The sequence below is a fragment of the Taeniopygia guttata genome, chromosome 4A (genome assembly GCF_048771995.1).
Source record: "Taeniopygia guttata chromosome 4A, bTaeGut7.mat, whole genome shotgun sequence".
In the NCBI taxonomy this organism is placed as follows: domain Eukaryota; kingdom Metazoa; phylum Chordata; class Aves; order Passeriformes; family Estrildidae; genus Taeniopygia; species Taeniopygia guttata.
In genome coordinates, this window is record NC_133029.1 from 12,943,642 (window position 1) to 12,961,303 (window position 17,662).

General features: G+C 38.5%; 1 protein-coding gene across 6 annotated transcripts in view; it reads right to left on the reverse strand.

Moving 5' to 3' along the window:
- AFF2 (ALF transcription elongation factor 2) overlaps window positions 1-17,662 on the reverse strand; it is a 332,557-nt gene that overhangs the window by 228,007 nt on the left and 86,888 nt on the right. For all 6 annotated transcript variants that reach the window (XM_012573138.5, XM_030272689.4, XM_072929172.1 and 3 more), the window contains exon 3: window positions 11,988-12,878. In XM_012573138.5, coding sequence (XP_012428592.4) covers window positions 11,988-12,878 — 891 coding nt within the window. The remainder of the gene's footprint in view (window positions 1-11,987; window positions 12,879-17,662) is intronic.

The following is a 17,662-nucleotide window of genomic DNA, read 5'->3' on the forward strand; positions in this document are numbered from 1 at the left end:
GGAAAAGCCTTTCCAGCCTCTGTAAGTGCGGATGTGGATCCAAGTGCTCACCTACATACTGCTTATCTATAATTTTGGATTTGCACATATGCACAAACACAGAGAATGAAAATTGGTGAAATCACTCCCAGAAAAATAATCATCTATAAAGTCCACAAAAGCTCAAGTTAATACAGTGCATGAGTCAATTTTACTCTGGTACTTTGAAGAAACAAAAGGTGCCCATAATCACCTCCCTGCTCACCATGCAGTGCCCCATGTTAGCTAATAGGAAAACAAATTAATTACAAGGCCTTCCCATAGTCAAATCCCTACTCAGTTTGGCTTTGTTAAAGGACAATCCTTGCAGTGGTTCATCTGAGAGCAGTATTTCCTATGTATTTGACACAAACAGCCTCTTCTTCAGCATCAGAGCTGCTTGTCTTATTTTAGTTATTTGTTCTTGAACAAACGTATCTCTTGTGGTCAATGAAAGGGGAAATCCCTCTCTCTGTTCAGGCCTCTGTTCCCTTCTGTCCTTCAATGATCTGCCATCTGCCTTGCCCTAGAAACTAAAATGACCAGAGCACCCAAGTACATGGAGAAATGTTCTGAGTGCTCATTTCTGAAACCCTATCCAAGATCTGTTATGGAAAATCTTCCATGCTAGGCTGTAAAATCAGTTACCTTTTAAGGTGCTTAGTTATGAAAGGTGCCTCTAGCACTTGGAGAAGTTTTCCCTTCTCAAAGATCTGGAGAGTGCAGCCCATGGTGAGGAGAAGGCAGGGTCTTCTCCATCCCTGCTACCTGCTGATTCAGGTGTTCATGGTTCTTACAGGGAAGCTACAGAAGTCAGGTGCCCTTTCTCTGCTGCTAGGATAGGTAATTTATCCCAATGCACTCACTACCTGTCCCAGGGCCAGGGATTGAAGCTGCATCCCCCAGTAAGAAGTGAAGCACAGCTGAGGTCAACCTGCAGAGAGTCAGTGCCAGAGAACAGAGGGTGTGTGTCTTGGGGGAAAGGAGGAGAGAGAAGGGGCTGTGAGGCACTAGTGTGACTTCTCCTGAGCACCAGAGAGCATCTGGAGTGTGTTATTGGCATCCCTGCAGAGCTTCTCTTGTTTTCCTTTCAACCTAAAAAACTTTACTTCAGATATTCAGAGACCACACCTCAATCAACCAAAAGCAGCAACTGGGGAAGCCCAGATTTCTTTCCAAAGTGTGCTCCTCAGAAAAGGTAAACTGTTAACAGAAAGGTAGTATTTTTCTTTCTAGCACCCAGCTCTTGCAACAAAGCATAGTCAATAGTAATATGATATTCCTGATTTAGTTAAATTATTTAGCATTTGAAACCTGGTTGGTTATCTGAAGTCTTCATTACAGCTAAAACACCAGCTCTGAAAAAGGAGGATGAAAATTACAAGAAATAAGGCATCTCTCACAAAAATCGGATACTTCGGATTAGAAACTTATAGCATGCAGAAGTCCAATAAAAGCAGAAAAAAACTCCATTATTATCAAAATAAATCAAATATATTCAATATATCAAAGTATATTAAAAACTGTAGCAAACAATTTTCTTGATGAAATGCAGGTGCAGTTACATCTTAATAAAACATGTTTACAAAAAGAGCATTTGCAGATTTTAATTTTTTCTTCTCCTCTGAAGAGCAATAATTCTCTACATCCTACTCTTGCTTTCAGTCCTAAATAAGTTTAATTCAGACTGATCATTTATGGCCCAATTTTGCTTCTTCTAATCAAAATCAGAAAGCCTCAGTTCTCATATGGAATTATTTGGATTACCCACAGCAACACTATCACAAAAGGGCAGGACAGGTCTGGGCTGGCTATATTTTAGCTCAACACCCCCTCAACAGAAAAGTGTCTGCTTCTCAGTCTGGTTTATTTTGTTTAGCTTTAGAACAGTGAACTGGGTATGTGTCAAGGAACTGGCAAGAACCAGTTCATCTCTATATGGAGGAGAAAAGGCAATAGCACTTGTATGTAAAAAATTGTGGGATTTAAATGTACTTCTTTGTATTCAGTATGCAGAAACTTGGTGAATGCCGCCCTGCCTCCACTCCACTCTGCCCAGTCGTTTTCTATCTGGTAGAAATAATTTATGACAATGAAAAAATATCAACCACTGGCACAGCCAATGCTTGTCCCCTTATTGGCTTTTTGTCACTCCACAGACCTCAGGAAACCTTAATGGGCAGGTTTTGCTCTCAGAAATACTGGCAAAGCTCGAAATCCCTGATTTCCAAACTTTGGATTTGCAAACCATTTATGGTCCATGACACCACAGTGCGTGGTGCTCGCCATAAACCCGTGTGAAATGGTGACCTTTGTGATCACGGGATTGTGGAACGAATGATGTGGCTGTTAGGATAATTGTTTGGAATAAAAAGTACCCTTCTTAGTATTTCCCCAGCTAAATTTGTGCCATATTTCATGTCAATGCATAACTGCATGTGTTGGCAGGAAGAAAAGATGTTACAATCTCTCTCTATTCCAATGCAAAATAAACTGTGAAGTTTTTCTTCACAAGGAAGCCACTTAAGAAAGCTACTCCTGGATGCAAAGAGAGGTTCAAAATTAACCATGTTCAAGTGTAAGTAGCATATGCTAGTACCAATTATATTTTGGGGGGAAGTTCCAGGTTTTCTGATTACATGAAAGCTAGGGCTTCTTGACATCAAAAAGGATTAAATTGAGTTAAAGTTACTGACCAGGATGTGAAGGAAGCCTTCATTCAGGATGAATTCTAAGTGATAAAAATCCAAATCCTGACTCCTACAAGCCACCTGAGGATTCTTATGATTTGCTAAGTTTACAAAGTATATATTAGTGTTTTAACATATTTAAGAAAGAATTATCTCAATGTTTATATTTAAAATGCTGGCAGATGTAAATGGATGCCTGAGTATTTACAAACAGCTGAAGTAATTGCCAGCTTATCTTGTGGATTTAAGCATCACAGCTTGCAGTTCAGTGAAATATAACCCAACGAGTTTACATCTGGGGGATAGAACAATGGGAAATTATTCTGAGGACATGTGCAAAGGGAAAGTAGCATGTATCAACTGAAATATGTTTAGACTGGAAGTATTAATTGGCAGTATTAATGGGGCTTGAGGCTTAGACCTATGATCACTGAGTTCTCTCAGAGATCTTTGTGAATCCAAGCAAAACTTCCAGCTCATTAGTCTGGAAAGTGACTGAATCTGTAGCTATCTTGCCTCTTCCTCCCTCAGCTCTCCAAACCTTTTCTTTAAGCTCAATGTTACAGGACAAAAAGCTACTTGAGCAGCACCCATGGAAAAAATGAAAATCACCACCTACCTTTTTTAACTTTCCTGAACTGAACGTACATAAAATTATCCCCCTAATGTGATTGTGGGCGATCAAACCTAAAATGCAACTCCAAGAAATCTCTTGGAGGTGGTTTCTATACGCTCTTCTGTCGTGAAAAAGAACAGTCATTCCCTGAAATGGAATAGAGAAATGGATGGTCTGAGGGCCAACCATGGCCTCTTACCCTCAGTGAGGAGTTTGGTATCCATAATGCTACCACAGGTATCTCCACGTGCTTTGTGTGTATTAATTTAATAGTGAGGATACCGTTTGTTCTATTTACATATTTACCTAAATTTATGCTTTTCTGTGGCTCATAAGATTCAGTATAAAAGAATGGAAAACAAACTTTGCAATGACCCAGCAGGAAGAGAAAGGCAGAAGTGAATTCCTCTACTCAGAACGGGAGACCCGGTGTTGGTAGTTGCTACATCACACTGATTTTCAAAGGAGAAATTTAAAAACTTCCTTTGGACTGAGATGAAACTCTTAGAATTTTTAAACTGTTTTTCTCTCACTTTATTATATGAGGGAAAAATCCAATGCTTCTTTTAAAATGGGAAATCATATCACTCTGCCATAACAAAAGCCTGTTTTAGATTGGTTTATTGCCCAATTTTTAAATGCACATTGCCACAGCATTTCAGAGGAATGTATTTACATTTACCTTTCTAAAACACACAGTATATTATGTTGCAGTTAAAAACCCACAAACTCAATCTGATATTTCTTCACTAATTTATTCCCAAGCCAATATGTATTTCAATGTTCCAAACTGTTGCTAATTAACACATGGAAATATTTTAACATGGATTTTGATTAATTCCATTTAACAGTCTAACCAGTGCTAAAGCATATGTGGTGTGTCATTTCTTTCTTTTGAGGAAGGCATTGGCATTAAATCTTTCAATCTTCCTGAGCACCAAATGCTAATTTCAGGAAGATTAAATAACAGACTGCAGCTACAGTTTCCTTTCTTTACTTCCCAGAAGGTGAAATGAACATATTTATGTGGGAGGAATTTCTTTACTGCACAAGCCAAAATACAGAAATTAGATTTTTTTCCCCAACACTGCTAATACACCAGCAATTGCCTGCCAACTAAATAACTTTAACCTATATCTGCAGTTCATGGAGCATGGCCAAGTTATATGTTCAACTTTCTTTCACTGTGTTTTTTTTTTTTTATTAAAGTATTCCCATATGATGTTTTCACTTGCAGCTCCTAAATGCTTTTCCATACTTGAAGCAGAGACTACAGCTAATAGTGGGGTGGCTCTGGCCATAACACCAGAAATGCTTGTATAAGACCTCCTCTGATTTTCACATTTTGAAAGTATGTTATACATATGATTCATGTTGTGTTGCTGCAGTGGTTTAAAATCTGAGAGTAGTTCTGCATGTCAGCAAACTGAAGGACAGAAAACAGCCTGAGGTGTGCATGTGAATAAGCACCTCACACCTGTGAGAATGCAGGAGACAGAGCAGGAGACGGGTCAGGGACCTGAGTACCAATCCAGCTCTTCATGAGATGCAGTCTGCTCAGCTTAAGAGCAGTTAAGCACTTCTGTTCTTACGATCTCCATCAGAAAGGTGACCACACCTGAGTCCTGCAGTTGCTCTTTCCCACATGGTGAGTGCAGGTTGACTGTGCTTACAGCCACTGTCCATGCCCTGTGGTCAGCCTGTTCCTACTGAGAGCCCAAGCAGAATGCACTGTACATTCACATCACACCTGCATCTCCTCCATGTCCTACCCACCTCTGTTGTCTGAGCAACATTTTCTTCTGATTCTTTCCCTAGGTCTTATTTTACTTGTTGCAGTATTCTCTGTAAATTTTCATTCAGCTTCTAATATATGGTGCTGTCCCTCCTCCTTTACCTTTCGCTAGCTGTATTTCTGTCTCAGCTGCTCATGTAACATCTGAAGTGTTTTATGTTTGATTTCCTACTCTGTCTACAATACCCAACGACATTCAGCTGTCCTGGCATTTGCAAGGAGCATTCCAGTTGTTTCTTACTGATCTACACCTACTAGATAAAACAGTCTAATTTTCTACTAGACTACTGTTTTCATCAGGATTAAAATTTTCTTCTCCAAATCTGCATTTATACCCCCTGATTATCTTTATGCAACTTTTTACATATTTAACAGGTGTGTGTTGGATGCCACTAAATGAGTGGCACTGGGAATTTCAAAATTATAGCTTCTAGGGAGAGTCCCTGCTGTTGTTCAAGAAGCAGAGGCTGTCCAGAGAAACCCTAGGTTCAGACCCAGTATATGACTCACAATAGCTGTCACTGCCCATGCAGAAATGTGTGCACACTCTCCTGCCTGCACTTGAAAAAACATGTGAATTCTGTGCTTTCAGACTATTTAAAAATCTTAGTTTCTCTACAAAGAATAAGGGCTGTGGAAAAATATATCTGAAAGTTATGACAGGAATGAGCAGTGAATATGTAGGATGGTTTTTTCAAACTAGCTGTGTGTTACTTTCGAGGTTGCATCAGTTAAAATAAAATTTACCATAGCTGGTGGTAAAGTTTAAGAATGGCCATTCACTGTAGTACTGTAGAAGGCCAGATGCTGATACCTGAATATCTGCCCATCCTGTTCTCAGAAAGAAGCAAACATGCTATTCACTTGAGGACTGATCACAGCCCAGAGTGAAAACACACATGAAACATTCAAATACATGAAAATGGCATTTTACCATCTTTTCTTACACAAGCATTGTTTATTCCACTGTTCAGAGAGAATATTTTTATTAAAGCCAGTTATATTCAAGAAGAGTATTCAAAAATAGTGCAAAGACTCCACCTTTGTTCCACCTGCTAGGCTGGTCCTAAAAGAATGCCCTTGTTAGCTGACAACTAAGCAGACTACTAGTAATACTAAGATCCAAGAACACCCTTCGTTATGCATTTGCATGCAGATAGATGGATACAAGGTGCTGAAAAATTAGGTCTACCAACTCCTGGTTATTATTCAAAAGGCACGTTAAGAGTCAACATTGAGATAACATAACACTTAATGTTGGTTTTACACAGATTGTGATATTGTCCTTTAAAAAAAAGTGTTTGTTCCATAGTCATACACCAAATTTATTGTCAAAGTTGTGAATACACCCTACAGTCCCCCTGCAGCCTTTGAATAATGCCTTCACATCTTTGCTCAAGCCAAACAAATTCTTCTACTGCTCTCCCCAAAGCCTTTGAGGGCATTTACTTTGTGACATTTCATAAGACACCAAATGAGATAAGCAAGTACTCTGGCACTGGGAATTTCAAAAAAGGTTTTAAAAAAAAGAAATCACTCCTCAAGACACCACAGGTCTGACTCTTCCCAGAGTTAACTCTAACTTCACTCAGACTTTGTTTCTTCCTCTCAGCAAGTCAAAATTAGGAATAGCTTGCAAAACAAAAACCACTAACAAATGAACAATACGAAAGATGGAACCTAACCCTTCTTTTCCCAAACCAAACGCACATGGTCAGTTCTTTCAGCCACACTTATTCAAGAGACTTTAAGTGCCCTGTTCAGAAATGCAGACTTCCCACTGGTCACAGGAGTTCAAGATCAGGCCCTAAATATGCTTATTTATGTTTGATTTAAAATAGACAAGCTGTCCTCTTGCTATCCCTTTAAAACAGACAAGCTGTCCTCTTGCTGCAAAACAGCTTTGCTGTTTTAGCTTAGCCATTGTCCAGGCCATGGGACAGTAGCCTTCAAAAGGCCACAATAAGAGGTCTTCAGTCGAGTGGTGTCATATGGTCTTCATTTAGAAGTATCATAAGAACATTACTTCTCACAGTATTTACAAATTAAAAACATATGGCTGTAACCTCTAATACTGCAAGAAATACTGCTCTTTGGCTTTGTTTTTGGCCTCAGACTTTTGAAATATGAACCAAGCAAAGGGATTTCATCTTAATGCGTGATTCAGTCCATTCCTCTTCCAAGCTCAAAGTCAGGGGGACAGCTAAAGCTGGCATTTGAAAAAAGTGATTTGCCCAGAACTATGGTAATGTACTATGCTGGCAACTAGAATAGCATGTATATCAAAAAGGGGTGGGGCTGGTTAAAGGCATCTACTTTCTTTCTATTAAATTAAAAAAAAAAAAAAAAACAAACCAAACATATTATGCTGGCTTTGGTTCCTATAGAGAGTTTTATAAGTCATATATAAGCCTCTTGCATTTACTATTTAGGTTCAATCAATATGGTTATCTACCTGTCAATTTTTCTTGCTCTTTAATGCAGAAGGAGAACAGCCTTTTTTATAGCTAGCTCAGAAAGCACTAAGCAAATCAATACATGCAGCGATAACAGAATGATTTGAAACACGTAACAGAAGCTTATCACTTTGCAGTATACTGAACCCGTCAAAATATTTTCCTAGAAGTAAAGTGAAAATAGAAGTTCTCCATTTTTTATTCCTTAAGTGGAAAGTGACATAGATTTCGTAGGCCTTTTGGATTTGTTCCTAGCTTTGTATTTTCGGGAAATTTTTGTACATGAGCATTTGCTACTTTGCAGGAACATGAAGCCAATTCTGTAGTGAGATTTAAAAACTGCCTTGAGAATAAAAAATTATCTCAATTGCTCTTGATTCCCCATCTCTAAACCATTATTGGAAATCCATGTATTGTTCTGGGGGACTGGGCATAAGGTTTTCCAGGAATGCAGCTTCTGATGCTCCCACAGACCTTAAAACTCTCTGCTTTACTGAATGCTCCCAGTAATTTGTGCTTGAACCCAATCTGAAAAGTACAGGCTTTCTTCCAGCTGTCACTTGCTGAGTTAGTCAATTTGAAATAATTTATAAGCATCTGATTCCTAGAGGTTTAAATATAGATAGATGTATCAAGATTCTGGATTTTAAAGCAGCAGAGAGAGGATCAGCTGTTATTGTGGTCTCTAACATCTACTTTTTTGAAGAAATTCATAGGATTTAACTATGCAGCTCTCTTCGAGTGGTAAGTAACAATCATCTGCCATCATAGGATTTAAGTAGGTGGAATTCTGCATAATACAAAAGCTCTTCACAATATTCCTGGCTTGCCACAGTTTATCAGTTAAATGCAAGCTCAAAATGAATATATACGTATTGCAATGTAAGTATGACATAAATACATACTAAAGAGACAGGAGTTAATAGGAAAGGAACAGCAAATAATGTTTACAGGTTGAGGCTTTATATAATTTTCTCTCCCAGTTTTAGATCCAAGGCCATTGCTATCAATTCTGTGTCATGAGATCTGATGGATTTCTGCATGTGACCCAGAAACTCACACGATGGCCCTATGGCTTCCCAGTTCACGAAAATTTGCTCCACAGCTTCTGAACCTCAGGGGCCCCCAGGCCTGGGCACTACTGGTTACACTGGGTTTAGCTCAAGGCAAACCATAAAATGTTTTACCTTCACCCTTAGAAAACAATACTGATATGAAAAACAAAGCAAAAAGGTAAAAGAAATCAATAGGATCACAAAATCACAAAGAAACCCTTCCATGGCATGACTAAAAGTTTACAGAGGCTCTGCTACTTCTATTTCCCTACTAGAAATGGCCACTCATGGTGCAGTCAGGTCTGAACTAACACTGGGCGAGCCAAGGTCTGTGAATCACACAGCAGCCCCCCTCTCAGAGGCAAGGATTAGCCCACAGGTGTATAAGAGCTGCTAACCACCTCCTGACCCCACCTGGTGAGTCTGTGTGAGCTCAATGAGAATCTGCACAACCTCAGAAATCACTGACCCACGATCCCTTGCCCGGCGGAGACATGCCAGCAGCGAGGCATTAACAATGCTGTCTGCTCCAGAGAAGCTGAAAGATGGATGGGCATCTCTGATGGCAAAATTGGGCCCAGCAAATGAGCAAAGATTCTTAGAGCAACACCTCAAGTGACACAAATTATGTTATAAAATTGATCACTTCCTTACACATGGCAGAACGTTTCCAGAGCACTCAACATCTTATTCCATTAAGCCATGATAAATGACACCATATTTCCACATCAGTCTGAGCACTTCTTTTAAATCTGCTTGTTCAAATATTTGGTTACTTACTCCCCTCTCTTTCTGTAAGATAGCAAGAACAGTCTTTTTCTTTTCTAACACTGCATGCCCTAATGGATGCCATTATTGCAAGACCATGACCTAGGAATTTTATTTCTTTACAGAATTCCTCATCTTAAGAACAAGCAAAACTTTGAGGGAATCACTAAAAACCTTTCAGTGTGCATTCTATCTGCACACACTCAGGACCTTGAAAAAATGGACTCACATATACAGGAAAACGACAGTACAAATTATGCAGAAATGCCACAAAACAATTCTCCTATTGCTAGCTTGAAGAAGATCGCCAGCAGCAACCTGGAACAGTGTTAAAATGGAAACCTATGGAGTAGGAACAAAATTGTTTCAAGCAGATCACTACAGCTCGAGGTGGCTTGGGAAGGTTCATAAATTGATAAGCACCACCAAAGGATCATAAGCCTCCACATCAATTGTATAAAGATTACAACAGAGCCACTCACTGCAGTCATTCTGAAAAGGTTATGGGTTTCACAGGTGTGCACTGTCAGTTCTGATTAAGCTTAAACTAAACCAGTTATCTATAATGTTGGATTGGAAGGAGTTTTATAACTGAATGCAAGGTAAATCAAATTCAGGATACACATCTGTGAAAAAACACAGAGGGCCAAAGTTCACAGTCCTGACACAGGTGAAAAAATCCAACTCTCCAAACTCAGGAGGAGATTTGCCTGTAAATGATCCATCAGTCTGGCTATTGTCCTATGTTCTGTCTCAGAAAGGAAAAGTTATTTTGGGTTTTCTTTCCCTCTTCAACTTACTACTTGCTCTCAAAATGCAGACTACTTTAAGATTATTATCTACTTTAATTTCTAATTTGCTTAGAGTTTACCATTTATCTGAACGTGAAATTAATTATACACCTATACTTTTTATTATGCAGGATATAAACTAAAATAGCAACAAAATAATAATGCAATTTTTCATCTTTGCAACTGGGAATCCTTCCAAAAACAACACTTCATATCAGAGACTCCTAGAGCTATGCAAGAAGAATGTGAATGAAATTCTGCACCCAAAAAACATTGTTAACAACTCAATTGATTTCACAGTGCCAGGATTTCACTCAAAAAGTAAAGAAATTAAAAATGCATTCTTAGTAGTTGACACAAATTGCAAAAGGTACCATTTATTTCCAAAAATACTTTGCATTAATTCTGCACTTTAAAGTGCTTCTATTGACTCATGGCGTTAATAGATGGCAAGAGCGAAAAAAAGTATTTGCTTTTGCAACATCATTATTTCCTTTGCATGCAATTATTTACTTGCCAAACAATGCTAGTGACAAATCACAGCAGACTCTGAAGTCATCTACACCAGCAGATTTTTAACCCAAGGTAAAAATAAACAGAAACATCTGTAAAGTAATCTTGCAGAAAGCTACGTTTATTAACAAATACATTTTCTAATAAAACACCATCTGCAAGCAACCCTCAGCTTCCACTTGATATAAATAGGCCTTTTACTGTTTTCAGATGCAGTTCCCAGAAAATTATTCCAAGCTCTACTGCAAAACACATCAGTCTTTGTTGCTGCCTGGAATGTTAATAAATAACATCAAGTTTTTAAATAGTCAAACAAATTATTGGCTTGAAACAATTATTCCAATAGAAAAAGCTGACCTTTTGGTATAAAGTAGTTTAAGAATGCATCGCTCCTCATTCCTAGGATAAAAATATTACCGAGCAGGGAAATATTTTTGGGAAAACAGAAAGCTATGAAAAACCTATCTTGCAATTCTGCTTATATGTACACTGTACACCTACCTTCCAAAGGTTACTGGCTTAGAGAAACTCAGACTAAGAGAAAAAATACACAGAGTATAAATAGTTCAGTCTATATCCTTATTATACATTTGTGCTTGGAATGGACACGAATATGAACCAACTAAAATGTTCCTCACAGGACTACTGTTCTGACCAGCAATACAAAATTCAACAGCTTAAACTGTTGGTTGCAGAGATTGGGACTGAATCCCAGTATTAAGAGCTCTTCAAAATGCATAAAAGCTTCAATGGGACACATTTTCATAAGCATTATTCACAAAATAAGTCATATTAATCCCAATAAAAAGAAAAAAAGGAATTTAGCAAACTCTGCAAATAAACTCCTTACTGGCAGAACTGTTTAGTGCCACTGAAATTTGAACACTGCCATTTTTCCTTAGAATTTAAAATAGCAATCTGTCTATCAAACTACCTACTAACTGAGAAGTCAAGAGTGAAAATTGCAGATGAACTGAGATATTAGAGTTCCCTGTCCAGAGCCAGTGTAGCTGGTACACATATATTACACCCAACAGAGATCTAGGCTTTTAATATTAATCATAAACAAGAAATGTTAGTATTCCAAAATGTGCTTTCAAAACTACATTAAATATTGCTACTGGGACTATCATAACAAACCAACGAAAGAAGCCATGCACATTTTAGAAAAAGGAATACACTGTATTGTTTGTTCCAGTAATGCAACTGCATATTTCCAGAGAAAAATAGTTAGTGAATGTAATACTCAAGCAGTACTAGAGAGAAGATATTTTAAACCACTTACTTCACTAACAGGAGGAATGTTGAGCTTTGGTACTTTGTTCTTCGAACTAGGTGTGTTCACTTTTCCTTCCAGCAGTGCTCCAAAGGACTGATTTCCATATCCACTCTCAATTTCTATTGGGGGTTTCAGTTCAGGTGAGTCATTGGGTACCTGGTCCTGACCATCCATAGGCCTGACATAGGCTGTAGGCTTTTGCTGGACCATGCTGTTTTTACAGTGAAGTCCTGGTGGGAAATTCTGAGTTGAAAGACCATTGTTTGCAGTTAACAAAGAAGTGGAAGGAAGTGGAGATCCAGGACCATGGCCTACAAACTCAAGCTCTGTGGGTGACTTCGAATGACTGTTTTCTTTGTAAGTGTGCTCTCCAGGTGCTGACTTTGCATGAGTGTGCCTCCTTGAATGTGAAGATGTTGCCATAGCACTTGCTTCCTCAGTTCCCCCACTTTTATGCTGCTCACTCTGGCAATTGTAGAGATCTTCATACCTGCCCTGTGACTGGTCATGAGAAGAGCTGTGCTTTGTCCGACTCTGCTGACCACTGGGCTGGCTTGGCTGGGCCCCACTGGAGTTGTGACCACTGCGTGACCAGTCTGTCCTCGACTTCCTGCTGCTCTGGTGGCTGTGCAGCAAAGTAGAATTAGATGACAATGAAGAAGGCGGAGGCATTGACGTTGATGAGTTGCCACTAATCTGATGAGATGGGATCATCCTATTCCTCGGTTCTGGGAAAAAGTTCTGCTCATTTTTGTCAATGGGTGTCTGTGGGACAGAATTCTTTGGGATTCCTACAAGGTGGCTCTGGTTGGAGTGGTTGGTTAACAGATCCTTCATCTCATCATAATTTCCCAATGTGTTCTGGACACGGTTTGCAAGGGCGTCGCCTTTATTTGTCTAAAATATTAAAAAAAAAAAAAAAGACATGAAAAGCGTGAGTAAATTCCTGATTTACAAGTTACTGCTCAGAACAGTTGTCTTAGAAGATGGCAAATGTTAGCTGTTTAATGGTGTCATGCTGACATTTAATTAAATTTCAATTACATTTTGCATATGTTATGTAAGAAAAACCTATCAATAACTGTGTTCAAAGAATCTCTTGAAACGGGCTTGCATCAGTAACACTTGTCTACTGCTTCCCATTTTCTTAAATATGCTCTCAGAGAAGTGTTTAAATTGCATCAGTTATGGATGTTAGGCGCAAAATAAGCTGGGTTTATGTCAGAGACGTTTGGCTTGTACATTTCAAATCGTTCAAAACACGAATGCACAATTACTGGCTACTGAGCATTTGAATTGCAATCTCACAGTTGATAAAAGTACGTTATTGCTCTATCAGCCCCTTGACCCACAGTTCTGCCATAAATAGAAGCTGGGTAGTCTGTAATAACACCAAACTCTTCACTCCAGTTTAACTTCAATTACTTTTCCATAAAAAGTAGAGTTTGACCTGAAGTATCTAATCTGAATCCAGAGAAGAAAAAGCTTCTACCACATGCTATGGTAGGTTCAACTAAAGGATCATTCAAAAATATTTTCTCATAGAACATAAACAGACATGATTGCCACATTCTTAAACATTGGGATTCTTCTGCTGTCTGCAGGCTAGTTGTATTTCTTAATCCTGCTTTTCTTTGATTTCCAGTAATTATTAAATAAATACTGACTCATATTTGTTTCACTGCTATTATACTTTTCCTTTTGAAGCATTAAGTTTCTTTTTCCTTTTCCCTTTCTCTTGTAAAAAACTGGACAAATAAGCTGGAAGCTATAATTAATACACAGCTGATTTCCTCTCTCTTCCTGTTCTAACTCACCCCACATGGACGCAAAGCAGCAGCTTTCCTACTGACCTTTCTGTCATTGAAGTGACCAGCAGAGAACCAGAACACCTTATTCCCCATGCTCATGGCTTTACAAGACTCAAAGGATAAAAACAAAGCTGAACTACAGATCCTGTTCAAGCAGATGGTTCAGCTCTACAGTCTGGAATTAAATGACAAAGTTATGTCATGATACAGCCAACTCTACTTCTGTTTGGAGGGTTTTTTTACTCAATAAAACAAGTAGTGCCACAATCCAATGGAGCCTTAACACCAGGCCATAAAGATGGGGAAAATCAGCAGTAGGAGCTTGTGCTTGGTTAGAGTGTCACAGTTCTTTGGTGAGGGATCCTACTATGAACCTGATCCCATTTTCCTCAAGTATTAAAGAGAAGTTTGAGTGATGAAAAAAATTCATGCATGGATTTCTCCTGAAATATCTACTTACAGTAGACACTGCTGAAGTAGTCAGAGGATGAGCAGAGTACTGAATGTGCCATAAAAAATGCTTAAAAAAGTAGATAATAAATGCAAATTTCCTTTTGCTCATTCTCAGGGATTGTAACATATATTAGCACTGCACTGAGGCAGTGATTTAAAAATTAACTGTTCAATGTTGTCCCCATTTCTATATATTTTGCCACTGCTCCTAACTGATACAGTTAATAATCCCAGTTGTGGAGAACCACGAATCACTTTAATTCACTAAGTCCCTAGGTTGGTCATTTTAGTGGCAAAAATTATATTCTAGCTAAGCCAAGAATAAGCTCTTTGTATATGAGCAGTCTCCTTCAACTGAGTTGCACAATGAGCTGTTTGGGCAGCAGCCAAAACCAGCCTTTCTCTGTTCAACCCCCAAATTTAAAACAAGGAGATTCCATTGTGCTTAAGGGCCCAGCAGGAATTATGATTCGAAGTCTAAACACTTACATACTTGTCCTGTTTCCTCCCTGCCCAAACACTTTAACTCCTTACGGGATAGAACATGGGAAATACCAGTACCAAAAAAAAACCTGACCACCAGCCTTCACCTCTGTGGTTCAGCTACACTTCCAGGGAGCATTTAGCTTACTTTCCAGAAAGTAAAAGTTAAAAGAAAAAGGTACTGACAACATATCATAACTGTAACACTTCAACATCCCAGCACACTAAATGGCTCTTGTCTAGATCCTCACAGAGAAAATGTTTTAACCTGAAAGTAGATATTTTCTATAATTTTATGTTGGATGTATCTAATTCTCTCAATGTATTTTCTTTTACATGTCACATGATGATAAATATAACTTTGCTTGATATTAACTCTATTTTATGCCTAATGTTCACATCCTGTAGATAGAAGTCATTGTATAAATGTTAGGTATTGTTATTATTCATAGCATTTTAGAGGGAACATTAATAAAAATATATTTACTGAAAACCATGGAGATGAAATTATTCTAAACATTCTTAAGTGTATTTTAAGTACACTACAGCTCATATCCAATGGTTACTGAAGTCAATGGAAGGATAATTATTCTTTTCAGTGGCCTTTGGACCAGACTGCAAAGCAAAAAAAACATTATTAATGGTAATTCAGCTTACATTTAAATAAAATTAGAGCACACACGCTAAAATCAGACTTAGGCGTCATATCACAGTCTGAACGAGCTCAGGAATGTAGTGCACTGTTCCATCTCCACTTAAGACATAAGGCAAAACATTAATGTTTTTACTTTATTTACACAACAAATTCCAGGCTCTCACAAGAAGCACAGGATTCTTGACAAGCCCAGATACAAGCACGAGAAACACAAAATCCAGTCATAATTTCTGCTTGCTCTTTGTTACTTCCAGACTGGGGACAATTTCTACCTTCATATGCTGGATAATTGGCTGATTTCCTAAAGAAAACCTCTGTATGCCTTATTTTTTGAATAGCATGCTGAATCACAATTTTGTTGCTATCAAGGAAATGCAGCATTTTGAGTATTCCAAGGCATAAATTATATGCCTGGTTTATGACTCATGGCTAGTAGCATTCCCCCGCATTCTAGGCTTCTGTTAATTTAGGAAATGCACATCTTCCTGTATTTGCTTCTATTTCTTTCAAAAGCTATCTATAATAGAATCCTACTGGAAGACTAATTTGCTAGCTAGCTATTGCATTATGGTTTTACAAAGAAAAGAACTAATACACTCAAACTTATAGGCCCCATTTACAAGTGTTTTTTGAAAATTTGTGTGAAACTTGAGGTTTCATAATTCATTCACTTCCTTATGCCTCATAGCTAAAATAACCTCCATGGATTAGAAGCTGAGATCTTTTATAAGCTAAGCTTGCAAAGCATGGAGGGGCTTTACCTGAAAAAGATAAATGATTTAATATTCACCAAAGGCTCCACAATGGAAACACTGCCCATTAGGTTCTCTTTCTCAAGTTGAACTCTTCTGAGGCAATTCCTTTCAAAAGTAACAAAAATACTCCTACTGTTTTCTTTTAAAATACTCATCTGTGAGTAATTCAAAACATTAAAAGGTATCAACAATTCAGTAGTAAAATTACAGCTTCTCTCAGGAAAGCTCCAACAGTGCTTTTTCAAATGTCTGTTGCTGTTACACTGCAGCCCCTTCTCTGATCCCTTCTGCAAAATCCAGCATGAACAGGTTGCACCAGGGTTCGAAGGCAGGACCTGCAACCCACTTGCATTAAAGAGCAACACAACCCTTACTGCCTGACCTCTCAAAAATAATGCTGGATGTCATCACATTGTCAAAGGTGTTGTTTTCCCACGTGAGACAGTGGAGCTTCAAAAGGAGACATTTATCTTTTAACAAGCATGGAAAAATGCATTTTATACACCCACAGAAATAAGTATCTCTTTTCATGTAAGTGCACACATACATAAACTACAAAGAATCAATGTAGAAACACGCATTTGTCCAAAACTGTAATGAACACCCACGTTTTATTTGACAGAGGGAAAGAAAGAGATTGTAACAGCTAGAGCAGAGAGATGACAGATGAAGGCAGATACTCCACACATCTCAGGATACACAATGGCAGGAGGCTCCATGAGAAAATCTGAGCACCTTTCTCTTTTAATGCAACTTTTAATATCATTTTCTTAGTGCAGTCTTAAAACAGCTGCCAGTTGTTCAGTCTTTAAAATTTCAGAAACAGCAGCGGTGGTTTGCCCTACCCTGACCCTACCTACTCCCTCCTCTGGATACTGTTGAAGCAAATGAGGAAGGAATGATAAACAAGTAAGGACACTAGGTCTGGGAACAAAAGAAATAAAAAGAGATGTTTCCTATTTCCTGAAACCTGCTATTCACAACCTTCTCCTTGTCACTGTAGTCTCCATGTCAGCTCCCACCCTCAGACCTTTCAGCAATGTACCAGCTGTACCACGAGCTGATGCTCAGCAGCAGAGCCAGCCCAGTGAGGACGTGGAGGCTGTGCCCATCACAGGCCACAGCACTTTGCTGGGCAGTGATTTATCTCACTCTGCTCCCACTGAGTGTGACCAGAAGAGACAAGTGCAGCTTCTTGTGCAAGGCCTTAAGTCTCATAAACACAGAAACATCTGGTCATCTCAAAACAGAGAAGAAATTCAAACTGCACGTGCAGGATATTTGTTCTCGCATCAGGGTCTCTTCATCTCATTTTAGAATGAATGAAAACAAACCCCTGAATTTAATTTTGCTCTTACTTAAGAATAAAAAGCACTACATATCCACTAAGAGTTAGATTCAGCTTTTATTAGTGCATAGGAAACTTTGCTGTGGCTGGGTCTTAGCAATGCAGAACTTAAAAAGGAAACAGTGGTCTATCACTTCATCCCTTTTTTTCTCCTAGTGTAAAGTGAAGGCAAAACC